General features: G+C 46.1%; 1 protein-coding gene across 1 annotated transcript in view; it reads right to left on the bottom strand.

Moving 5' to 3' along the window:
* The window catches only part of PPARGC1A (PPARG coactivator 1 alpha), a 194,235-nt gene that overhangs the window by 35,271 nt on the left and 131,890 nt on the right, over window positions 1–27,074 (bottom strand). Inside the window, exons 4-7 of the mRNA XM_060246222.1 lie at window positions 19,018–19,140; window positions 15,930–16,134; window positions 8,611–8,656; window positions 8,428–8,501 (exon numbers count right to left, since the gene is read on the bottom strand). Coding sequence (XP_060102205.1) covers window positions 8,428–8,501; window positions 8,611–8,656; window positions 15,930–16,134; window positions 19,018–19,140 — 448 coding nt within the window. The remainder of the gene's footprint in view (window positions 1–8,427; window positions 8,502–8,610; window positions 8,657–15,929; window positions 16,135–19,017; window positions 19,141–27,074) is intronic.

Here is a 27,074-nt window from a genome sequence, read left to right as displayed (position 1 = left end):
AGTTTAACCTTGTTGTCAGTGCAGCGGAGGATAAATATAGACCTCTGGAACCATCTAATAATTTACTAGATTGAATTCCCTCTGGTCAAACTTTCCACCAGCCATCCTTGCTTTGTTTGGGAACAGACTAAAATACACGTCGGGCTTAAGGCAGGGGTAGAATTCTAGCAGGAGCTCCTTTGCATATCAGGCCACACACCCCTGATGTAGCCAATTCTCCAAGAGCTTACAAGGCTCTTTTTTGTGGAATCACACTAAATAGGGTTGTCAGTCCCCAGCTGGGGACAGGGGATCCCTCAGTATGGAGGCCCTCAGAAAGCAGGGAGGGGAGGGAAGGGAAATGTCTGCTGAGCACTTCATTATTCCCAGTTCCCACGGGTGGAATTCTAGCAGGAGCTCCTTTGCATATTAGGCCACACACCCCTGGTGTAGCCAATCCTCCAAGAGCTTACAAGGCTCTTTTTTTGTGGAATCACACTAAATAGGGTTGTCAATCCCCAGTTGGGGGCAGGGGATCCCGCAGTATGGAGGCCCTCAGAAAGCAGGGAGGGGAGGGAAATGTCTGCTGAGCACTTCATTATTCCGAGTTCCCAGGGGTGGAATTCTAGCAGGAGCACCTTTGTATATTAGGCTACACACCCTTGATGTAGTCAATCCTCCAAGAGTTTACAAGGCTCTTTTTTGTAAGCTCTTAGAGGACTGGCTACATCAGGGGTATGTGGCCTAATATGCAAAGGAGCTCCTGCTAGAATTCCACCCGTGGGAACTGGGAATAATGAAGTGCTCAGCAGACATTTCCCTTCCCTCCCCTCCCTGCAATCCTCTTTGGCTCTAAGGAAAGAACATTTCCTCACTTTACACTTTGGGCTCCACATCTGGAAATGTTTCAATAGTTCAGCTGGAAGATACTAAGGGCTCAGTGTTACTCAACATAGGGACAGGCTTTGGCCCAGGGACAATCTTTCTGTGGAGCCATGAACTCTCAACTTGGAAACATCATGACGACAAAGCCTGTCAAGAACTTAGGAAATGCTTTCACCAGAGCAGGCTTTCCAACACAGCACTCACATTTGCTACTGGATACTGGCTCAGTGTTTTGCCATAGCTGGTTTGTGAGGCCGGTAAGATATCCGGGATGGGACAACTGGTAAAAAGTAAGAGCAAGGATATGACGAAAAGGTAAATCAGTGAGTTTTCTGCTTTGGGGGACATTTGCATAACCCGGAATGGACAATTTTGGCCTGAGCTGAGAGACATTTCTGAAGTAAGGAATCCAGAGCACAAAAAGGAGTATACCCAATTTGCAGCTGCTGACACAAATATGTGACATCCTTTTATTACACTATGCCGATCAGTAAATGCACTTTTCTTTTACAAATCATCTACTTAGGAGGTAATTTGTGGAAGAAAATTGACTTACTGTGATAGCTAAAGAAAATAAAAATTGCTTTGTCTAGACCAAGCTGGGGTCCATTTTGTCCAACACTCTATATCCAACTGCCCACAAGTCAAATGCCTCTGGAAGCTCACACACAGGGAATGAAACCAACAACATTCCTTTTTTCATCTCAGTTATGTGATATGAATAAAAATATGGAGGTTCCATTTAGTCTAGAATATAGTAACAATCGTACTACTAATGCCTTGGTATTAATCAACGATTTATAAATTGATACTGTTCCGGTTTCCGGGCGATGAATGAAGGCGGCTGCCGCCGAAGCTCCAAAACGCTAAGTTGTTTTATTAACCTTTTATACAGTTTTATTAACCTTTATTATAAATTGATATGAAGTACTGAAATTAATCCAAGAATGATATTTTCGGCTTCTGCTGCATTGTAGGCCTAAGAATCATCGCCCTCTTTGGTTGAGTGCTTGCCTATCAACAGGACCGCCTTTCTCCATATGTTCCCCAGAGAGGATGCAAAACTTACCATCTATCCCCGGACCAAGGGAGGCCAGATTGTGTTCCACACGGGCTAGGGCCTTCTCAGTGACAGCACCAGAAATGTGGAATGCCCTCCCGGAGGCCATAAGGGCCCTGCGGAATCTTTCTCAATTCCACAGGGCCTGCAAAACTGAATTATTTCAGCAGGCCTTTAACACCTAACCGGGGGAGGACTGCCACCCTACACTGCTGAGGAACTACGATCTTTATAGAATCCCTGCCAGAAGAGAGAAGACCCCACCTATACTGAGGCCGAACAGCACCTTAAACTATTTTAAATTGTTATTTTATCGTTTTAAATTACAATTGTAATTTTTTTTAATTGAATGTTAGCCACCCTGAGCCCACTTGCGAAGAGGGTGGGATAGAAGACTGAAATAATAATAAATAAATGGTTCCCTTTGTTTGCATTATCTGGAGAGCCAGTTTGGTGTTGTGGTTGAGTGTGCAGGACTCTTATCCGGGAGAACCAGGTCTGATTCCCCACTCCTCCACTTGCACCTGCTAGCATGGCCTTGGATTAGTCACAGCTCTGGCAGAGGTTGTCCTTGAAAGGGCAGCTGCTGTGAGAGCCCTCTCCTCATAGGGTGTCTGTTGTGGGGGCGGAAGGGAAAGGAGATTGTGAGCCACTCTGAGACTCTTCAGAGTGGAGGGCGGGATATAAATCCAATATCTTCATCTACCTCACAGGGTGTCTGTTGTGGGGGAGGAAGGGAAAAGAGATTGTGAGCCGCTCTGAGACTCTTCGGAGTGGGGGGCGGGATATAAATCCAATATCTTCATCTACCTCACAGGGTGTCTGTTGTGGGGGGGGGGAGGGAAAGGAGATTGTGAGTCGCTCTGAGACTCTTCGGAGTGGGGGGCGGGATATAAATCCAATATCTTCATCTACCTCACAGGGTGTCTGTTGTGGGGGGGGGAGGGAAAGGAGATTGTGAGCCGCTCTGAGCCTCTTTGGAGTGGAGGGCGGGATATAAATCCAATATCATCTTCTTCTTCTATCTCCGGGGGGGGGGGGGACGGGAATTTCCACAGTTATGGTGTTCTGAGGAAAACGTTCCATTCCCACAAATAAATCTGCTTCACCAATTATTCAGCATCGCCATACAGGACGCCATAACTAGTCAAAACGAGCAGCCGAGTGTTAAAATCTGCTTCAGTAGATTAGTGTCCAAGCGTGGCACATCAGCCACAGCTCTCTGGGATTTTTTTTTGTGTGTGTGCTAAATTTAATGGAAGTTGCAGTTTTCAGCACCTTAATTCTTCCCCCTTAAAATTCAGATAGTGTGAGAAACTGTAGCTATTGAGTTGTCACATTTTAAAAATATGTACAAGTATTTATAAAAAAAAATCATTTCCGAGTAAAGCTTTGAATTTACATCACATTAAGTGCCCTTCAGTGGATTCGCTTCCTCTAATCTCATACCGCTTTTCAACGACTTTTGGTTATTGGAAAAACTGTTGAGATATTTAGGCCACATGTACTGTCAACTCTGACCAAAAGTAAGCAAACATGCTAAACTAGATCACAATTAATTTAAAGGCACGGGCAAATATAATGGACTCCTCCCCTCCCTGGCTTTATATTTTTTTCCCTCAGAAAATCCACATAATTGAGCAAAGACAGGTAATTTTCTCCCAGCAGAAGGGAGTGTGGTTTTTTTCCAGATCCAAAGCACCATCCAGATGCTGCCAACTCATGGTGACCCCCACATAGAGGTTTCAAGGCCCGAGATGTTCAGGGGTGGTCATGTCATGACCCCGGATTTTCTTGGTGGTCTCCCATCCAAATACTAACTAGGAGCAACCCTGCTTAGCTTCTGAGATTGGATTAGCTTGGGCTATCCAGGACTGCAGACTTCTAATTTGGCCCCTCCTAAGGCTCCCAGAAGGAGCCCCATGGCGCAGAGTGGTAAAGCTGCAGTACTGCAGTCCAAGCTCTCTCCTCATGACCTCAGTTTGATCCAGGCGGAAGCTGGGTTCAGGTAGCCGGCTCAAGGTTGACTCAGCCTTCCATCCTTCCGAGGTCGGTAAAATGAGTACCCAGCTTCCTGGGGGGGAAGTATAGAAGACTGGGAAGGCAATGGCAAACCACCCCGTAAAAAGTCTGCCGTGAAAATGCTGTAATGCCACGTCACCCCAGAGTCGGAAACAACTGGTGCTTGCACAGAGGACTACCTTTACCTTTATGGCTCCCAGGTTCCGCTGCCCCAAATACACCCTTCTGGATATTTCAGTGGGCTGCAGTAGGAGATAGGAAAGCTCTGTTCCTGTTTCAGCAGAAAATTACCTTTGGAGCCAATCGCATACAATCAGAAGCAAGACACAATCAAGCAGCAAAGTTAGACAGCTTGTCTCGGTGCTACAGAGACACATCATGAAATCTTAAACATCTCAGCAGGACCTTCCTGAAATTCAGTGCTGTTACTGGCTGTCACGTTATTAGAGGAAACCAGACAAGAACCAGCCACCGATAAAATACAGAACCGTAATATTCAGAATCCTAAATCTTTGATGCAACCTCTCAGACAAAAGCCATGCGAAAATTACTTCCGATCGCCGAACAAATCTGAAGATTCGGCTTCATTAACACATGTCCAAGACATATGAATAATAACCGCTAGTAACAAGAGGCAGGGAACGTATTTATTTCTCTGTTGACTGTGCAGTAATGTAACCAGCAACATCTGTGTCAAGAAGCAGAGGAAAAGAGGGGGGGGGGGGAGAGAGAGAGATCAAGGAAGCTGTGATTTATATTATAATAGTTTGTGCTTTGATAGTGCAAATCGTCCCAATAATGGCCTTCTCAGTTCAGCAGCGAGATCAAGGCAACTGCTATTTAAACTGTTATAAATAGACCCCGGGCAGACCAGAGGTGCCATCCAAGCAGAAGGTACAAGACATTACTTAGAACTACACGGTCCATCTCCAAACTGTTATTATTCAGAAGACGTTTTGAAGAAAACAAAACGAACTGAGATCTTCCCCAGGTAACGTTTGTTTCCTTCCCGTCTCTACAAAGTCTACAAACTGGCCCACTTCAACCTTGCAGGGTTTGGTGGGAAAGCAACGTTGTTTGAACGTTCAGGGTGAAATAGCTTGTAAACAGAAAGCTATCCTGTCCAGGAAAAAGCCGCTCCCTCTTGCCTTCTGGCCAGCATTCTAGCTTTCTATGTTTGGAGAAGGCTTTTCGTTTTTTAACACAGTGACATTCAAATTTGTAACCCCCCCCCCCCCCCCGGCCTACATTTGTGGAGCTCACCTTACCATTTGATTCCATGTGTCAAGATTCCTTGCCATTTTACTGTTTTATCTTTTTTGCTGTTCTCGTCTGAAACACCTGCTATGCTCACTGGGAAAAAGAAAGTATTTAGGCCTTCAACACTGTCTGACCATCAAGGTCATTATTATCTGTTGGAGTGCTTTGCTAACGACTATTGTAGTGTGAGAATGTCTGATTTGTAACAATTTAGTGTTTTGAACTTATCTCGTGCCAGAAAGTTAGGCGCGCATGTAACGGCTAAACTGCTTATATATATATATATATATATATATATATATATATATATATATATATATATATATATATATATATATATATATATATATATTCACCCACCTGCGAACCGCCTTAATATCTCCACGGGCCTTGCCAGTGGTACTATCCTGTCTTACAATAAACACTAATTCTGATGAAATGGAGAGCTGTTATTGTTGGAGATTGTCATAGACCTGACACCACGGATGGAATAAACTGGGCTTCAACGAGTGCACTTCTGTTTTATTCAATGCAACAAAAGCTCAAAGTTGTCCTACCACCAATGCGGTAAGGTGGCACTGAAAGAAAGGAACCAAGGACCGTCAAGTACAAGGAGGATGACAATGGTCATCTCTGTCCAAAACATTCTTAAGCTTTTACCATAAGGAACTCAGTCACGGTGTTGGTAAGGCTACATTTTATGGATGTTGACAAGAACTAGCTCTAGGAGGCCATTTTGTTCTGCACCTCAAGAGAACCTCCAATCTTGCTGCTCACCACCACTTCAGTGGCTTCCCCAGACTATTCCGTTATTTGCTTGAGGGCTAGTTCACATATCATTTGACTGAATGCCTCGATATTCATGGGCCCTTGGCCTATGAATTCTGTGTGTCCCATAAGCAATACTAATCTGATCACATGCTGTCCTATGTATCACTTAACCCTCAAAATACCAGAGCTCTTTGTTACAGAATCTTCACCAAGACCTACCTGGGGTCCTAAAATGCTTATGAGAAAGAAGGGCATATGAGAAAGAAGGGAATGCCATCCCTGTGGGGAAGAGAGTTTTAGGTAGATTCAGTTTACAAATACATGAATAGCGTTACTATTTTTTTTTTAAATGCCTGGTTAGACGTAAGATACAGCTGGTTTGCAGTGTTGAGAACCATACACTTTTCAGTGCTGAACTGAGGAAGAAGATTATTTGAGAGTAAAATGAAAGGAGGAAAGCAGATGGAACTGGCAGAACAAAATGCCCTTTTGACTTCAATGAGCCTAGGCTGAACTCAAGTGTTCTACACAACAAAATCATATTAATAAGGAACTGACAATCCAAGGCAAAAACACCACCATGAACCTTTGTAACCCCCTCACAGCTTGGCAGGCCAGTAGCTCAAAGAAAACAGTTTATTTAGGATGCAGTCCTAGAGACACTTGTGTGGGGAAAAGTCCCATCGAAATCTGAGGGATCCACAGATGAATAATCAAAGACAGGGTTCGAGCTCATAACCACTCAACACTTAAGAGCCTTGCATGAGGAATATCTAAAGTTCAGAGTGAGTGAGCTTTCAAGGCAATGGAAATGGCCTACTAACATCTGAAGCCTGTAAGGATCACTAATGAGTTATGAAAATACAACAAAGGCATAAAGCAAGGGAATGTAGGGCAATTGGGTTCCACTGCTTGTCTATAATCATTTCTTTAAAGTTGTGGAGTAAACCTTTCACTGAGGAGTGGACAAGTTTGTGGTGGACAGATGGCTTTTTAGACAACAGAGATTCCAAATTCGTTTACCCTCTAAACTTAGAAAAGAACAACACAAGTGATTAGCCTATTACGCCGATGTGCTACCGCAAACCATCTGGAGAAGATTCAAGTGGGTAGCCATGTAACCAATTAACAGAACAAGGTCCATGGCACCTTTAAACTTTGTTGGTGTTGAAGGTGCCACTGGACTCAAACTTTGTTCATTTGGAACTGCCTACAAGGCCACTGCCTACAAAGCAATACTAAACTAGATAGTCCATTTGTTCTTAACAAGTAAGGGTTGTTTTGATAAAGTTTCCTCCTCTAACTTCATCAACCAATAAAACAATTCTCTATTACATATAAAACCTTAAAAATCCTTCATTTGAATAGGTCAGATTATGGCACATGAGAGGCTGATCATGATTTAAAACAAAGTTCTTTATTTCACTTTTGTGGGGAGAAGGTTGTCAGACTGTCAGACTGGATTCAGGTTTAAACTTGGCAGGTAAAGAGGCAACAGGAATGAGGTAACTTTGTATAACTATATACAATGGATAGTCACACAATTCTAGCTCTTTTGTTCTACAGACAGGTCTTGAAAACTGATGAGAGAGTTCACTTGGCTGTCACTTCTTAGATAAGATGTCATAAGCTTATTTTCCACCAAACTACTTATTTTACACCGAAGTCTGTGGAGGCAGGAACATACACATAAGATCCAATTTTCCTTCTTAAACACTTGATAGAGATCACCTGCTTCTACTAGGAGCTATCTCCCTCAGGAAAGACAACTGGTCCCACCTCCCTAATTCAGGATCCTCCTCAATCCTTCACTCTGAACTAACAGCTACTCTAAATTGCCTTTTCAACCCACTGTCAAATAAAGGTTCTCAGAATGGTATAACACATTAACCATTCACTGTCACAACCACATTCTGAAACTCATTTAGATTAATTTAGCGGTACAACTCTTCTATCAATTAGGAGTTTGTTCCCACAACTGTGTACACTCGACACTTAGTATCTAAATAAAAACTTCCATTGGAAGGCACTATGCTTAAAATAATGTCAAAGCTTTATCTCTGGTGCTTACTGTGACTAAATCAGATATGCAAACCATCACCCAACCACACACATGTGACTTAGCAGTAAGATTCCACACAAGGTAGGCAAAAGGGAATTCAATGAAAATAGATATTCAACTATACAAAACATCTGTGGGTGAAATGCATTCCACCAGATTAATTTCATTTCTCTTCCCCTCCCAGAAATTACGATATACTAGCTAACAGTAGAATCGTAATTTTAAAGCAAATCTTATCTCAGAGAAAAAAAAAATTGTTATGTTAAAATTAATCTCTTAAGAGACCACAGTAACATATCACTATACACTTCAATAATGTCAGGCTGGTGATTAAAAGGAAACCTCACAAAAACACAGACATAGATATATCTGACATTTCACTTCTCACCTGCAGTTCCAGAGAGTTCCACACTTAAAGTTTGTTCAATAGTCTTGTTCTCAAATGGGGAACCCTTGGGATCACTGGAAGACAGGGCACATTTATAAAAACAAGCTGAAATGGAGTTGCTGTAGCCAAAATGTATTTAAAAACCCCTCCCTGTTCAAAATATTTACAGCTCTTGATACTTACTTTGGTGACTCGGGCGTCAAAGGAAGCGATAAACTCATTTGTTTGGCTGAAGAAGGGGGAGGGGGAGAAAAAAGGGAACAAAAAGGAGGAAAAGTTGTGAAAGAGTGGAGAAACTTAGTGAAGATGTATTCGTCCCACAAGTGCTGCTGGAACTCGGCTGGAGCCCATTGTATTGGCAGAAATGTGGCTGCCTCGGAAAACAGCAGCCTCACGGGTCCCCTTCCCAAGATCCTTCTATTAATCCAGAATCTGTAATGAGATGCCACTGCTGCTTCACTTTTCTCTAATCCCTATTTTCCTTCCAAGTGCTGCCACTTGTGAAGGTAACAGGTTTGCTAAATCCCCCCTCACCACTAGCAGGGGATAGGGGTAGGGTTGCCAGATCTAGTTTGGGAAATACCAAGAGATCTGGGGGAGGAGCTTGAGGAGGACAGGGACCTCAGTGGGATACAATGTTATAGAGTCCACCCTCTAAAGCATCCATTTAATCCAGGGGAACTGATCCCTATAATCTGGAGATAACTCTAATTCCGGAGAATCCCGAGAAGAGATGGGAACAAACAAAACAAAAAAAAAGGTTTGAGGCATCCCCTGAACCAAATTGAGGCAACCCCTCCCCCACTGAGCAGGTCCAGCGAGTTTGGTTTCCCCTTATTCCCAGCTATGGGGAAAAGAGGGGGTCACCGAGGAAGGGTTACGTGATAGCCATTTAACCCATCTGTTTCACTCCACCGTGCTTCAAAGCAGGAGAGAGCAAAACTGATGGGTTTAATAGTTCACAGCCATTTAAACCTAATAGCTGACAGGTGGACCTGCCCTGCTGTTAGATTTAAGGAGCTCACAGACATTTCAGCATAACAAGAGTGTGGGTTTACTCATCAGCTGTTAGGTTTAAACCGCTGGCAGCCATTCCATCTGTCTTGTTTTGCTTCCCTCCCCTCCCCTTCCCCCCTCCCCCCCTCTTTCAAAGCATGGGCAAGCAAACCCAACTGGTGAAATGGCTCGCAGCTATTTCAACCTAACAGCTCAGCTGTGAACCCCACACTACTCTGCTGTTAGGTTTAAATTACCCTCAACAGCTGAAATGGACAAAAGACTGGTAAATATTCAGGGAAAACACCTTCCCTGAACTTTGGTTCGGAAACTCTGCGCTTACCCAGGTTCGTGCTGAATTTTGTGATGATATGGAAATTTTCTGAGTGCTGTTGAGTTGTCTGTTCATAAAACGTTTTATTGTATTTTATTGTTTTATTATATGTTGTGCTCCAGCCTGAGCTCTACGGGGAATGGACGGAATAGAAATATACTAAAATAAATAAATTTTAAAATGTTGGCTTGTGAGCTGGTTCGTACCCATCCCCTAGTCCCACTGGGAGACTGGTATCCCTAAATTCTCAGCACATGGAGGTCACAGTGTTAACATGTATAGTATATAGGGTACACCCCCTATATTGTGAGAGGGAATCATTAACCCAATGCTCTGGGGAAAATACTCTCAGAGAAAAGAGAACACCAGACTCCAAGTGGGTAGCAGTAGACCGGGTAGCAGTAGACTGGGGAGGGGGTTAAGAAACTATTTATTGCATTCAACAGAAGCCATGAATCCACCTTCATGTCCACATCTGTCACTCGCACAGATTAAGAAATGGAAGCTCCTCGGAAACCCTTATGAAGGACCACTTCAGGCCAATTAATAGATTTATGCCAACGGCTTGGCATCTGTGATACAGACTTAAAGAACTAAGAACATAAACCTTCCCCCCCACCCCCACCCCCCAAAAATGCATAGAACATATGCACTGGAAAATGCACTTCTCTTACATTCTTAATTTAGACTACTGTTCACGTTTCATTTGGCTATGACAGCAGCGGTATAACTACAAAGCAACAGAACTCTATGAATATTCAGTTGATTTCACTTGTACAATATACAGTTTTATATACAGCACTGGTTGATTCTGGGAGGCCAAGACCCAACCAAATATGATCCAAGCACTTGCAAATTATTCTGTAAATCAGGAGAGAGAGAAAGAGTGAGTGTCGCAGATGGCTTAAATTCGGGTTTAACTCCTCCACTACTAAAACCCTGACACGAACGAACAACATCGTCTCCCATTGTAGACGTATGAACTTTATGTAGTGCTCTGTTTGTTAAAAATCCCTTGCGTTGCCAATCTTGTTCTGGCTGTTTCTGAACTACTGAGCATTCCACGCTTGCTGAGGAAAGCAGTGACCCCGATATAGGCTGCAAAGTCTCCGGGCTTTCACACTTCTCCGAATCTCCAGGGGAAGGCTGGTTGAGGGGGTCCAAACCAAAGGAGCAACTCCTTTCAGTTTGGCTTTAGAAGGTTTGCTTCAAGTCTCACATTTATCTCCATCAGGCTACTCCTCCGAGACCACAGGCGTAGCCAAAGCTATCCTTTCTACCCGGGCTTTTTTTGTAGCGGGAACTCCTTTGTATATTAGGCCACACACCCCTGATGTAGCCAATCCTCCTGGAGCTTACAATAGGCTCTGTACAAAGAGCCCTGTAAACTCTTGGAGGATTGGCTACATCAGGGGAACTTCCAGAATTTTGAGAAGAGGTACCAGCTACAATAACAAAACGACTGCCATGGAGGAACAGGACCAATTGCAGAATTAGGCAGAAGGTTAATATGAAAGCTTCCTTATCTGAGTTATCGGAGAGCTACTGCTGAAAAGAAAATATAGACCTTGATAAACCAATGGATGGTCTCACTCGACTTCGTGTGTTCAGATGTGTTCATCTTGTGTGTACTTGACTTTGATTCACATATGCTTGTTCTTAAGTTTCTTGTCCTTCAGCATCCTCAGTCACTTGCCATGGAATCCATGAACTACCACTTAAATGCTATTTTCACACTAATGTTTAATGCTTTTTCACTCTGTACAAATGAACATGTCTGCAACTTGACCAATTCAAAGGTGGTACATAAAAACTATCCCGAGTCCATCTCCTACTCTTGGAAGAGCAATAAGGCACCTCCATCCATAATGCAATTTGTCGGTCACATTATTGATTTAGGTTCCTTCTGCAGTGCATAAAATACGGCTGGACAATTCGGCATCAGCATATACAGGCTCTCTGCTGAACTCCAAAAACAAACGGACAAATAAAATCAGAACTATTGATTTGGTTACGATTGGGGATCAATAAGAAAGAACGTTTTCATTTTTATCTTGCCTTATCCATTAATCAGCTCTCAGGGGAAGACTCGGTTTAGGGGGTCTGGAGTTATCTCCAAAACAAGGGACCTTGTTTGGCTGAGCAATACACAGCTGCAAGCAGTAGTCGAGGCAGATGAGGGTGAAATGATTCTTAGCAGGGTTGGAGCAACCTGAACATGAAATCTAGAAAAGGCTACAAAGGCTACACAGGCCTACGGATAGTAGGAAGAGTGCCCAAACTAGAACAATAATTTGTTCCACCACAGGAAGCGGGGTTTTTTTGGTTACTGAAGAAACAGGTTTTCATATTTGTAATAGAATGACTTCCATCTGCCTCGGACTGCTCACCCAACATTTCCCACAATAGAGTGCTGCTCCTACAATGGGGTGGGGGTGGAGAAGGAAGGTTTTTAAATTATTATTTTAATTATATGTTAGTGACCCTGAACCAAATTATACTTTAGGTTAGGGCTCCCCACAATCTTTTTGAGCCGGTGGGCACGTTTGGAATTCTGATACAGGGCAGTGGGTGTATTCACGAAATGGCTGCAACAGGAAGCGGGAGCCAACTACAAAATGGCTACCGCAGGAGATGGAGCCAACCACAAAATGTCAGGAAGCTATGTTATGTTGTTGCTCAGTCGCACAGTCGAGTCCAACTCTTTGTCACCCCATGGACCAAGAGGGCTAGGGCAGGATACAGTCACATGAAGTCTTGATCAGCATAACAACACACAGGGCTTTTTTTTTTGTAGCAGGAACTCCTTTGCATATTAGGCTACACCCCCTGATGTAGCCAATCCTCCAAGAGCTTACCGTAGGCTCTGTACTAAGAGTCCTGTAAGCTCTTGGAGGATTGGCTACATCAGGGGATGTGTGGCCTAATATGCAAAGGAGTTCCTGCTACAAAAAAAAAGCCCTGATAACACATATAAATTAAATAGAAAGAAGTTTTCAAATTAGATATAAACAGGGGTCGTTTTGTAGAAAAATAGGTGGTGGAGCTCATTAGCATATATCCCCCCCAGCCAAAAGCAACCCGATACAAGAAAGGAGAGCCCCTGGCGAGCGAGGCCTGTTTGGGCTGGCTAGAGATCCAGTAAGCCCAAACAAGCCTCATTCACCTGGGGTTTTCCTGGGCCACCCCCCCAGTCAAAAGGCCAGCAAGCCACCCACCGCCCAAAATCACATAAGAAGTGGAGAAAGTGTGGTGTGGGCTTCTCCAGGGGTTAATGAGGGCTGCTGGGGGCATGGCAAAGCCCTTGATAGCTGGCTGGCTGCCCGATCTCCTATTTTTGATAATGACTAAGTATAAGAGGGAGGAGGATATGAATTTTGGTTATTAATTAAGGGTACCTTTAATAGTAATGTTTTAAGTATAGTACACCGGCAAGGGTCAAGTAACGGCGGGAGGGGTAGGTAGAAAGTCATATATGGGATAGAGGGAAAAAAGTAGTTATTAATGATGTAGAAATTGAATATACTACCGTATGTTACTAATAAAAATTGTTTGAAACTAAAAAAAAAAGATGCAACAGGGCTGACACATTTATCGTCTGGTCAGGAGCGGCAAGAGAGCTGTTTTATTGTCTCTTAAGGAATATGCAGCGAATTAACAGTGTCTTCATTTTTATCCTGGTAAAAAAGAAAAGAGGCTCTCTAATGAACTGTCTTGCCCAGTTTGTCCGCCAAGGTAATTATGTCCTAGTGGTAAATCACCAGTTCTGTACAGCTGGAATTCAGTGAACCCTGTATTCCCACCCTCCACTACTCCTGGCTTACTCTCAGTGTGATGGACAGTGGTGGAAAGCCATACTCCCTCTAAGTCGGGGGTGTCAAACATGCAGCCCGGGGGCCAAATCAGGCCCCCTGGAGGGCTCCTATCAGGCCCTCGAACAACTATCTTTCATTTGCTTCCTTCTCCCTGTCTCTTGCTTCCTTCTGCATAACAGCTTGCTTTGCAAGGCTTGCTCAAGTGCACAGGAGCTACAGAGCAAAACCTCTATTTTCTCCATTGGCTGAGGCTCCTTCCTTTTAAAAAACCCCTTTGATTGTGTTTGTGTCCTTTATAAAGTTTATACCTGTTCTACTTAATCTTAAATAGGTACATGCTCAAACAGGCGTGGCTCGACATGGCCTGGCCTGACAAGGTCTCATTTCTGTCAGATCCGGCCCTCATAACAAATGCTCAAAGCTGTGGAGTCTTGTGAGCAAAAATTCTACTTCGTGAGCTATTGGCATTCAAGTTGTGAGTGAGTGATTTTGCTCCTGGTTTGCTCTGGGGCTCTCCTTCCTGAGCTAAGACAAAAATGCATGACCCGGAGGCTAAAAAACTGTGAGCTAGCTCACACTAACTCAGCTTACAGGTAACACTGGTGGAAAGTGCTCTCCAGTCACAACCGACTTATGACAACCCAGTAGGCTTTTCAACGCAAGAGTCATTCAGAGGTAGTTTGTTTTTGCCTGCCTCTGCTTAGCAACCCCATTATTCATTGGTGGTGTCCTGGGTGGAATTTTAGAAGGAGCTCCTTTGCATATTAAGCCACACGCCCCTGATGTAGCCAATCCTCCAAGATCTTACAAGGCTCTTTTTTGTAAGCTCTTGGAGGGATTGGCTACATCAGGGGTGTGAGGCCTAATATGCAAAGGAGCTCCTGCTAGAATTCCACCCCTGGTGGTGTCCCATCCAAACAATAACCAGGGCCGATCATGCTTAGCTTCTGAGATCTGATGAGATTGGGCTAGCCTGGGCTATTCAAGGGAGGGCAGGACTACTTCTCAAGTATTATGGCAGAGCCACAGTAAGAGGGGCCGCGCAGTACCTCCTGCTGTTTGGGCAGCCTCTTCTCATAACTTCTTAACTCCCAAGAAGAAAAGAAGAAGAGGCTCGGTCTTATAGTCTCCTACCAGTTTCTGGGCTTGGACTCAAAAGTGATGGAGGGAGGGGAATTCAACTCTTGTACCACCGCTTAGCTCTGCCCAGAGGAGGACTCAACAGAGAGTTCCGCGGCAGCATCAAGGGATCCTCCGAAGAGGAAGGTCCAAAGCCAAATGGGAAGACCCATAGGCTGATTACAGGCCGGCAGTGTGAGGTGTCCCACAGACACCTCAAAAACCAACTTGAAAAATTCATGCGAACGAGTCCATCTGTCACCTGCCCCCATCCCATAATCACCCCGCCCTCCAGTGTCCTCAGAGCTGCTCAAAAAGCTATCGCATCTGAAGGGGTAGCAAATTTCTGAGCTGCACACCAGTTGCCTCTTTGGCGTTTGGATGAGGAAGTGCACAAGCGAGGTGTCTTGGCGGCAGCCCCACAGCTAGGGGCCACGGGAGAAGGGGGCCCATTAAATCATGCAGGAGGCTGGTGACTGCTTCTGCTGCCTGTCCTGCGTGATCTGGACCCCACCAATCAGTTGATTTGTGGACCCTTTGCATGGCATGGGAGGGGCAGCGGCTGCTCCTGGGTGCCCCTCCCATGCAATTAAAATCACGCAAGAGGGAGAGGGGCAGTCTGGGGGTGAAGGGCCCTTCAAAACTGTCAGGGGGGGCAGGCCCCATAGGCTCCTGGTTAGCGACGGGCCTGCTTGGCAGTGTGAACCCACAAGTGCATAACAAAAAAAAAAAATGAACGGAAAGAAAAGAAGCCCCGGCCAAACTACAGGGGATGGTGTGCAACAGCCATCCGATCGCGCCAAGTCGCCCCGTGGACGGGATGGGAACGGCTTGCGGGGGAGCGTGCGGATACTTTGGGGTGCTTCTTTTTGAGTCAGCCTGATTGGGGACGCCTCCCATCCGCCCCAAACTGGCCGTCTGTTATTAGCCATACTTCTGGTTGCAGAAGGGTCAATCCTTGGGTAGAAAAAGCTCAAGCAGCAGAGGCAGGAAACAGGGCTGTGAGCCTGCAGAACCACAGCCAGAGCGGACAATACAGAGCGAGACAGACCATTTGTCCATCTCAGGGTAAGACAGCATCATGTATTCCATAACCGAGTGAAGTTGTTACTCATGGTCTGAGCAACTAGGAGAGGTTCTCTTACTGGTTCCAGACCACCTGTTCTTCTCCGCACCTTCATCATGCCCACCTGGGTCACGGCAACCACAAAACATCTTTGTTTGGGTCTCAAGCCTACCTTGCAAGTGATGTGTCTGAGACTGCAAAAGGGCCTTCTTTTTAGAGGTGCATTTGTCTCTGTTGCTGTTCTTGTTCTCTGTTGGTTTGGTCTGCGGAGGGTCATCGTTTGTAGTCAGATACTTGAGAAGCTCCGAGCAAGGACGCCTCTGCGGCTTTTGCGGTTGACAAAGGCTCTTCGCTTTATTGCTCCATGAATTCTCGGTCTTAAGAAATGAGAAACAATAAAAAAAAAAGAAGAGGGGGGGAAAAAAGGAAGCTGAAATTAGCGAACTGAACCTTATCGGAATGGGTAGAGGGTTTCGGAAGCGATGAGATTTTCGGCGAAGTGTTCAGTCGATCTATGAGCTGTGAATAACTTGTTTGCAGAACAAGGGAAGGGAAATTAATTGCATTTAAAATTCCTAAATGGCATTTATGTGGCTTTTTATTTCATTTCTCTCACGTTCCCACTCGACAACATATAACTAACAAGATCACCCAGCGCCTTTGCTATGAATGGAAAGGGAGGGGGGGGGAGCTGGTTTAAACCTTAATTTGCTGCTGATTGCCCAAGCCCAGTGTTCACAACTCTCTTAAGTACCCCTAAACGCTCTGTTTTCAGTTACAGTCAACGGCAAGACAAACATTGTTTAATACAGCCTGCTAACAGAATTACACTGCTGTCGGTATCCCAGCCAATTAATGGTTGATATAGACCTTTCTGCCGAGCTTCTTTTTCTAGGTTACGCTGCTTGTGAGCCGGCAGCCCGGAGTTGCGTGTCAACGCATCAGTAATATTTTAACGGCACCGCCGACCGCTCGGGCGCATAGGACAAAAGCAAAAAAACCACTGCCTGATTCAGCCACGAGAAAAGAACAAAGAAATGGACCAAGGCATCAAAACACGAAGGGAACAAAAGCCACTTCTTGTTGTGGTTCGTACATCTCCCCGGGTACGTTACAAAAATTCTGAACGAATCAACGCAGAGGGATTTAGTCCACACGGGGCAATGCAGATTCGCGCTGGGTCTGGTTCTCCAGTTCACCTGGGCAGAGGGGAAGAGATGTGCTTCCCCCCTCCTCCAAGCACATAAAATAACATCGGAAGCTTCATATGGAGGCCTATGCGCAGGATGCTCCGCTTTGTGAAATTCTCCCTCAAAACAAGGGCGGGTGGGGGAGTCGCACAAACTGTACATAGGAGCCACCCCAGCTGCCTATTACTTGAGGTGTGTGGTAAAGCAAAAGAGTGCACAAGAGGCACCCGAGCCTATAAATGTTATCCTTCTTGAGTCTTAGGGCTAAAGGAGCACTGTAAGTAACATCCATCCATCCAACGCCATGCTGGGAATTATTAGGAAGGGAATTGATAACAAATCAGCCAGTATCATCATGCCCCTGTATAAATCGATGGTGTGGTCTCATTTGGAGTACTGTGTGCGGTTCTGGTCGCCGCACCTCAAAAAGGATATTATAGCATTGGCGAAAGTCCAGAAAAGGGCAACTAGAATGATTAAAGGGCTGGAGCACTTTCCCTATGAAGAAAGGTTGAAACGCTTGGGACTCTTTAGCTTGGAGAAACGTCAACTGCAGGGTGACATGATAGAGGTTTACAAGATAATGCATGGGATGGAGAAAGTAGAGAAAGAAGTCCTTTTCTCCCTTTCTCACAATACAAGAACTCGTGGGCGTTCAATGAAATTGCTGAGCAGTTGGGTTAAAACGGATAAAAGGAAGTACTTCTTCACCCAAAGGGTGATTAACATGTGGAATTCACTGCCACAGGAGGTGGTGGTGGCTACAAGCATAGCCAGCTTCAAGAGGGGATTGGATAAAAATATGGAGCAGAGGTCCATCAGTGGCTATTAGCCACAGTGTGTGTCTGTGTGTATATATGTGTATATGTGTGTGTGTGTGTGTGTATATATATATTTGGCCACTGTGTGACACAGGGTGTTGGACTGGATGGGCCATTGGCCTGATCCAACATGGCTTCTCTTATGTTCTTATGTACATAAATGCATTTTTGATCTGATAAATGCACACCACCTCTTTACAAAAAAGTAAAAGCTGTGTGATAATATGCATTATCCTGTGGGATTTATTGCTGTTCTACAGAGCTATTCCACCAGGCCTTTGGCTGAGGCAACCAGGCGTCCAGGAAGATCTTAGTCCCTCCCCCCCTCCCCGCTCCGATACTGCTGATACTCAGGGCTTTTTAAGAGCAGGAACGCACAGGAACACAGTTCCGGTTGGCTTGGCATCAGGAGGTGTGGCCTAATATGCAAATGAGTTTCTGTGAGAAACAATGGTGGTGCCAGGGGTGTGGCCGAATATGCAAATGAGTTCCCGCTGCGCTTGTTCGACAAAAACCCCGTGTGAAACAATGGTGACAACCAGGGGGTGTGGCCTAATACGCAAATGAGTCCCTGCTCGGCATTTTCTACAAAGAAAAGCCCTGCTGATACTATTGAAGTACCAGCCATTATTGAATGTAGCCCAATTTATGCAGTTGGAGACCAATTAAGTCCAGCTGGAAACCCTGTGTTTTAAAGGAATGCCTATTATTTTATTGAAATCAATTGTTACTTAGATTGATTTAAATGTTTATTTTTTACGTTGTGATCCGCCCTGAGCAGCTAGAAGAAGATGAAGAAGATATTGGATTTATATCCCACCCTCCACTCCGAAGAGTCTCAGAGCGGCTCACAATCTCCTTTCCCTTCCTCCCCCACAACAGACACCCTGTGAGGTGGGTGGGGCTGAGAGGGCTCTCACAGCAGCTGCCCTTTCAAGGACAACCTCTGCCAGAGCTATGGCTGACCCAAGGCCATGCTAGCAGGTGCAAGTGGAGGAGTGGGGAATCAAACCCGGTTCTCCCAGATAAGAGTCCGCACACTTCACCACTACACCAAACTGGCTCTCTAGCAGGGAGGGCAAAGTATAAATCTGAACGGTAAGTAAAATAAATAAAATCTTCCTGTGGTCACAAACGCATTGCAAAAAGCGCGGGAAGCAGGGCCATTGTCCGCAACGGAAGGCGTGAAAACTCCTTTACAAATCACCCCGATAGAGGCAGACACGCCCTGCACAGATCCATGCCTTACCTTAATCGCCATAGGGCTTGCTCTGATCCTGTGATTGGTGCTGGCATGATTGTGTGTGCTGAGGCCGCTGCATTCATCGTAATTTAGCTGAGTGTTAGCTGGAGCCAGCAAGAGCTTCTTAAGCTGCAGGTGAAACATGGGGGGGGGGGGGGTTTGGAAGAGGTGGGGGAATGGCAGAAGAACAGAAGAGACAAAAGAGTCGTGCATCTTTACGTCCAAGGTTCCAATTAAACAGTTTTGATAGCCATGATCCTAGTACTAAAAGCCCACGCGTGATGTGCCAAGACGACTGTGGGCCACCACACAATACAGACCCATCTCTAGGTCTACCAGAGGTCCATGCAACATTTGCATACCTGGGGACAGTCCAATATTCACAGATCAAATCACATAGGGATGGATCCTACATAGCACCTGTGGAAGGCGCCTACAGAGGTACACGTTTCCCATTCTATCTTATGGGCCCATCGAATAGAATGGACTCCGTACCCAATTTGGCACCCCCCCCTCCATTGGTGCCCAGGGCAAGCACTCCCCCCTGCCCCCACCCCTAGATCTGGCCCTGCACCTAGCTAATGAAGAGAAGTGGCATGCAGTCATCATCTGGGAGAACCAGGTTTTGATTCCCCACTCATCCACACGCAGCTGCTGGGTGCACTTGAATCAATCACCGGTCTTGCAGAGCTGTTCTCTAACAAAAGCAGTTTTCAAAAGAGCTCCCCCAGCCCCGCCTACCTCACAGTTGCGGGGAGGGGAAGGGAAAGGAGATTATAAATCACTCTGAGGCTTGGAGTGAAGGGCAGGGAAGAAATCCGATCTCTGCCTCTTCTCCTTCCTACTGCAGAAGAGGTGCTGAACCCAACCAGCTGTATGGCCTGACAGGTGGGTAGCGAGGCAGAGGTAACAAGGCTTCATGCACTGCGAGGATTGCATATGCAAAAGCTGCTCATCTGACTCTCTAAAAAATGAGAGCTGAGTTACTATGTCCAAGGTGTTGTCTTGGAAGACCTGAGTTGAAACCCCGGTCCAACCCAATGGAAGCCAGAGTATTCTTCATGTCTACGAGTGGCCACGGTCAGTGCGTCAGAGTAGGCCAGGTTAGGACGCCACCTAGCTTAGGGTGCACCACCGGGTGCTCCCTCTCACCACGCACAGCATGTGTGCTCCTTGGAGCCTGCCTTCCCCGATGAAAAGTAGGCTCCACGGAGCGCAGACACTGCCCGGCAGGTTTTGCGTTCCCCGGGTCCGTTACAGACCCGGGAAACGTGAAAGCGGACAGTGCCTGTACAGTGCACGCCTCGGAGCCCGGCAGGGATAAATTAACCAACTGTAAATGCTGAAGAAGAGCCAATGACAGTTTCCAAAAACTGGCTCCTGTTGACGTTGCATGCTGCCACTCGTCCTGCCTACTCTACTTTCACAGAGCCACGGGGTGGGAGCCATAGCTCAGTGGCAGAGCATCTTTCTTGCATGCACAAGGTCTTGTCCCTGGCACCTCCAGCTAAAAGGATCAAGTAGAAATGGTTATGTGAAGGTCTTGTCCCTCCGGTTAAAAGGATCAAGCAGTAGTCTCACAATTTTTATTGCTTAATCTCACAATTTTTTTTTTTTAAAAAAAAACACCCTGTAAATTAAAAATGCAAATCGTTTCAAGTTTCTTCATTTCTCCTACAATTCTGTTTTTTAATTTTTTGGGGGGGAACCTAGTGGGCTCGCCTAGGGCACCAAAAACCCTAGCACTGGCCCTGCAGGCGGCTTTATCTACTACTTAATTACAACACAGCTCTCTTGATGCAGGAGGCTTTGGCCTGTTATATACCCCATTCATGCCCCGAGAAGCTACATCCTGTCACGTCTTCCTAAGACGTGCAGTCAAAAGAGGATTATTTTTCCAGCCAGGTAATATTTTTATGCCCTGATCTGAGTGGCCCAGACTTGTCCAATCTGAAGCTCAACGAGGTCAGCCCCGGTTAGTACTTGCATGGGGAGACCACCATGGAAGTCCAGGGTTGCTACAGTGGCAATGGCAAACCACCTCTCATCATCTCTAGCCTTGAAAACCACAAATTGGCTGGGACTGGACCCAGCACTTCCCACCTTAAGTATTTTCATGTATACCTTTCCCAAAGGGGGTGAAGCCTATTTTTACCTAAAGACTCAGCAATGGCACATCTGCTTTGCATCCACAGGCTCCCAGGTTTAAGCCCTGGCATCTCCAGCTGAAAGGACCAGGCAGTACGTGATAGCGTTGCCAGGTTTTGGCCTGGCTGCTGGCAGGAGGACTTACCTCTATGGCACCATAGAGGGTTTTTTTACTAAAATGCTAGAGCAACCCTGAGTGATGGGCCAAGTGTGATTATCTCACTTCCTGGTGACATCATTGCGCCAGGCATGTTGCGTGCTAATGGAGCTCTTCAGGGATTGGGCTTCCTCACTGGCCAATCCTGTGCCACCAGGTTGGAGGCCCCGACATTGGGGGAAGCCCTGCCCCCAGTGGGAGGTTGGGATCCCTAGTAGGTGATGTGGAAGTCCACTGGTCTGATTCAATACAAGGCAACTCCGTGACTATTTGGAAAAAATAAAGAGACTGTACCTCCTGGTATGAGTATATGCTGTCAGTACACACATAGGCATGTAGATGTACATTTTTTTTCCTACGAACATATACAAAATAGTGCATATTCTGCCCTCCCTGCATGAAACAGAAGCAAAGCGGAGCAGCTCTAAGATTCTGTAGGCCATAGAAAGAATCAAGAAATTGATTCTCCACTCCTTAGGGAGGGACGGTGGCTCAGTGGCAGAGCACCTGCTTGGGAAGCAGAAGGTCCCAGGTTCAATCCCTGGCATCTCCAAAAAAGGGTCCAGGCAAATAGGCATGAAAAACCTCTGCTTGAGACCCTGGAGAGCCGCTGCCAGTCTGAGAAGACAATACTGACTTTGATGGACCGGGGGTCCGATTCAGTATAAGGCAGCTTCATATGTTCATAGGGAAATTCCTGTGAGCTACATTGTTCCAACATCACAGTGGATCATCTCTGGGCATATTTCAGAGGCCCACATCTGCCAACCACAATTCTGTAATGAGCTCAGTTCTGTATATAAAGCCAAACAAGTCTATAAAACTTCAAACATGGCCACCATTTACACCCCAACAGGGTGCCTGTGGGTGCTAGGGTGCCTGACAACAACTTCTCTGGGACCCGCCAAGCGTTTTTAGAAAATAGACAGGGCAAAGTACATTTTTTTGCCCAGCAAGGCTTCTGATACTGGAGATTTGATTGGCTTTGCAGATTTTCAAAAATGTTGCACAAGGATCTGCACTGTATCACTGAAGTTAAGCTCTGGTAATCATTTTGCTGGCTCTGCCTTCTACGGCGGTCATTTTGTGGCTGTGCCCACCATGCTGTCTCAGAATTTCAACCGTGTCCACAGGCTCAAAAAGGGTGGGGACCCCGATTTACCCTTCAGGTCACTTTTCCGCTTTTTCTTCTGGTTAGGCACAAAAGGATTAGCAACAAGGAGGTCCAGATAAACACGGACATCACGGATCCCGAGGGCCCACAAAAACCTCTTGTCTAAGTTGCACATTAGTGCAGGCCACACATAAATAGGAAGTTGAGGTAATTTTTTTTTTTTTGTCTCAAAGCTGCCTACTTTTGGTAGAGGGGGGAAAATGAGCCTGGTGTACGGCGAGATTTGTCTAGCACAGAATGAACATCTAGCCGAGAGACACATAAAGCATATAAAGATACTGTGCTGAAAGACAACTCTGCACTTTCAGCCTGGCCTCCTCGGCTTGTTTTTCTGCCGGGCAGAGAAAGTAATATGAATCTTCTTAGTAGCTGATAACATCGTTCTAGAAATGCAAGTTATCTCGATCGTGACAGATGCAAGATGCTGAACTTCCATTATGACTCAAAAATAAAAAAGAGTCTTCTGGTCTGCTTAGAAGAGGGGTGTGAGATGTCAAGGTACCCCCTAGTTTTTTTAGCACATCCTCTCATGTGACTTTCTATGGGTTTCAGATTTCTGATAATTTACCCCCAAACTGGCCCAGAGAATTTGGGACGTAAGGATTTAGGCCTTTGCGTACAGCAAGGGTGGGAACCTTTTTTTCTGCCAAGGGCCATATGGATAGTTACAACATCATTCATGGGCCATAAAAAATTATCAACTTAAAAAACAGCGCTCCCCCGAGGGAGAATGATTCAGGCCAGCAAAATTAATGCAAATGATTGTTTTTTTCTATTTGAAGGCATGTGGGGAGAGCCTACTCTGGCACACACACACATACCCGGCCCGCCACCCTAGGCAAATGCACAGGTCCAGGGCTTTTTTGTAGAAAAAGCCCAGCAGGAACTCAGTAGCATATTAGACCACAACCCCTAATATTAGCATATTAGGCCACACCTTCTGGGATAACCAAGTGCAAATTGAGTTGTGACAGTAACTTTTCCAGGCCCTGCAGCAACTCTGGCCGGCCAGCGAGGCCCCAGGGAGGCTGCTGCACAGCGTGGCTGGGCCCCACGATCCTCGCTGGCCAGCCAGGCCTCAGAGAGGCTGCCACATGGCAATCGGTGTATCTGTCCAGCAATCCCTGAGGGCCACACCGAGTGACCTCGAGGGCCGTATACGGCCCTCGGGACAGAGGTTCCCCACCCCTGGCGTACAGCTTCGCAGACATCGTAATTCCTCCCCAACAGGCTCTGTTTCTCTACTGCCACGAATGGTTAATACTTATCACAGCGAATCCTTTTTCAGCAGACTCCTCTCAGGGCCGTAGCCAGGGTTTCCTGTTTGGTGGGGCCCACAGTGGGATTTGTTGCTTGGGGGAGCCAAAAGAAGAAGAAGATATCGGATTTATATCCCACCCTATACTCTGTATCTCAGAGCGGTACAGTTTCCTCTACCTTCCCCCCACTTCCCGCCACAACAGACGCCCTGTGAGGTAGGTGAGGCTGAGAGAGCTTTTACAGCAGCTGCCCTTTCAAGGACAACTCCTGAAAGAGCGATGGCTGACCCAAGGTTATTCCAGCAGCTGCAAGCAGAGGAGTGGGGAATTGAACCTGATTCTCCCAGATAAGAGAGCTCTGGCTGACCCAAGGCCATTCCAGCAGCTGCAAGCGGAGGAGTGGGGAATCGAACCCGGTTCTCCCAGATAAGAGAGCTCTGGCTGACCCAAGGCCATTCCAGCAGCTGCAAGAGGAGGAGTGGGGAATTGAACCCAGTTCTCCCAGATAAGAGTCCGCGCGCTTAACCTCTACACCAAACTGGCTCTCTATACTACACCTCGTTTGGTGGCCCTGGGTTCTCTGCACTGAGTCCCACAACCCCCCTTCGCCTGGGCAGTCAAGGCAGCTCCGCTTCCCCCACCTCTTTCTTACGTGCCTCTGTAGCAGAGAGACAGCGACCTCTTGACTCTCCCCGCCCTTTTGCGCTGCACGCTGTGTTAGGGAAGGGGAGAGAAGAAAGCAAAAAGACCAGCGGCGATGATACTACTTGTTCAGAGCGGTAGTGAGCAAAAGGGAAAAAATTGGGGGCCCTCCAATGAAAAAGTCATACAGTTGGAAGGGGATCTGAAAGGATGAGCCTGTCCCTCTGGGTCCCATTGTAGCTATGAGCCTGACTCCTCTAGTAACCTAATGTCATCTTTCCTAGCCCTCCTCCATCCTTCTGAGGTGGTTTCTACACGGGGACAGGCTTAGATGGTTTCCCTCGTGGTGCTGCAGATGCCGAAAGAATGGGAGCTTTCATGCGGAAGTTTCCCCCTTGGTTTCCCTTCCCTATTCCCAAGTAGCAGCTATCCCTCCTCTATTGGGCCACCAGTTAAAAAAATGGAAGTGAATATCATGGTGTATCATGTTCTCTGAATTTCAAGCTTTCTTTAAAAAAAAAAGATTAGTCTGTACCAACGTTCCCTCTAAGCTGCAGAGCCTTGAGAGCAAAAATTCTACTTTGTGAGCGACTGGCATTAAAGTTGTGAACTCCTGGCATTACAGCTGTGAGCTACTCATACATTATTGTGCTCTGGGGTCATTATTCCTGAGCTAAGACAAAAATGTGTGAGCCGGAGGCTACAAATCTGTGAGCTAGCTCACGCTAACTCAGCTTAGAGGAAACATTGGTCTGTGCCTCCTTTTGTTGTGGAGAGAGAAGGGAAAAGGCATTTCTTCACACTGGAAGGGGATAGAGATTTTTTTTTTAAACAAATGAAATACGAGAATTCAAAAATACTGGTACGCAGATTGTTATAATGATATAGTAATGTGGTGATATTCAATTCTCAATATTAAAAGTCCCCTTAGTTGTGGAGGGGGGGGGGGAAGGGAGGGGGCTGCTAAAAGATCAGAGATTACCCAAACATTTCCACCTGCATGGCGGCCATCCAGGGTTTACCAATATCTTCCTCCAAAATCTTTGCAGCAAAGTAAGTTTGAGAAAGACTGGAGAAACGCCAGGGAAGCCTCTAGAGGCATGTGATCGTGCCGTGGTGCTGTGGGGAATTAGTAAAAACAAGGAGAACCCACGCACTCACCCACTTTTATCAAACACGGCAAACAACCCATGGTGTAAATGGCCTCACTCTACTACGAAACTCTGAATCAGCACCATGATCATACAGCGCCTGGGGCTTTTCACAGATCTCTTTTTTATTTTTAGTATTCATCTAAAATTTCGTGCGTATGTCTCAATGTTAGAAACACAATCACTGGTGCATTTCAGGTCCATTCAACAGTCAGTCATGGTGGCCTGAAGCTCTCTGTTCATAAAGCTGGTGAATACTTTGGCAGTTTGGTGTAGTGGTTAAGTGTGTGGACTCATATCTGGGAGAACCGGGTTGGATTCCCCACTCCTTCACTTACAGCTGCTGGAATGGCCTTGGGTCAGCCATAGCTCTCTTATCTGGGAGAACTGGGTTTAATTCCCCACTCATCCACTTGCAGCTGATGGAATGGCCTTGGGTCAGCCATAGCTCTCTTATTTGGGAGAACCAGGTTTGATTCCCCACTCCTCCACTTGCAGCTGCTGGAATGGCCTTGGGTCAGCCATAGCTCTCTTATTTGGGAGAACCAGGTTTGATTCCCCACTCCTCCACTTGCAGCTCCTGGAATGGCCTTGGGTCAGGCATAGCTCTCGCAGAGCTGTCCTTGAAAGGGCCGCTTCCTGTGAGAGCTCTCTCAGCCTCACCTACCTCACAGTTGTGGTCTGTTGTTGGAGACAAAGGCAAAGGAGACTGTAGGTCGCTCTGTGACTCTGTCCTTGAAAGGGCAGCTTCTGGGAGAGCTCTCTCAGCCCCACCCACCTCACAGGGTGTCTGTTATGGGGGAGGATGGGAAAGGAGATTGTAAGCCACTCTGAGACTCAGAGTGAAGGGCACTGCATGAATGGGCTGCTACAACCACAAATAGAGGAATCTGTTGACCTTTTTTCAGACACAGGAATGCCAATTTCTGTCCAGAGGGCTTGCCATTGTATTTACATTTGCCCTCAAACGGCCCCGATTGGTACAAACAACAGCAAAATGCAAACACCAGGGGGTTAGAAGACTCGAAATGAACTTTTGGGGATAGAGATTCCAGTCCAGCTCACGTATCAGGTCTTTAGACCCTTGCTGCCCGACAGAGGAGAGTTTCACTGCTATGTCTGCTCAAGGCAATGATACGTTTCACTGCGCAGTGAACAACAATATAGCATTCTTATGGGCTTTGCACCATTCTATGCAGAGTTAATGGGCATCAACTACAGGACGTGTGCATAGGACAGCACAATTAGCTGCAGCTATCAAGAATCTCCCACGTTTCGGGTAAATAAACCATCAGGCAATACAGGAAAGGGGAGGGAGGAAACAGGAAATGAACCGACATGCCTTTAAAGAAACTAGGAAGCTCTGCCTATGGCCGTTTCATCGATGCTTGTTATGTAGTGAGTGGTCCAAATAAGTTTGACCCAGTGGTGGAATTCTAGCAGGAGCTCCTTTGCATATTAGGCCACACCCCCTGATATAGCCAATCCTCCAAGAGCTTACAAGGCTTTTTTTTTGTAAGCTCTTGGAGGAT

Source organism: Heteronotia binoei, chromosome 9, assembly GCF_032191835.1.
Source record: "Heteronotia binoei isolate CCM8104 ecotype False Entrance Well chromosome 9, APGP_CSIRO_Hbin_v1, whole genome shotgun sequence".
NCBI classification, from domain to species: Eukaryota; Metazoa; Chordata; class Lepidosauria; order Squamata; family Gekkonidae; genus Heteronotia; species Heteronotia binoei.
The sequence above is the reverse complement of the archived record's forward strand: the minus strand, read 5'-3'. Positions and strand labels throughout refer to the sequence as shown.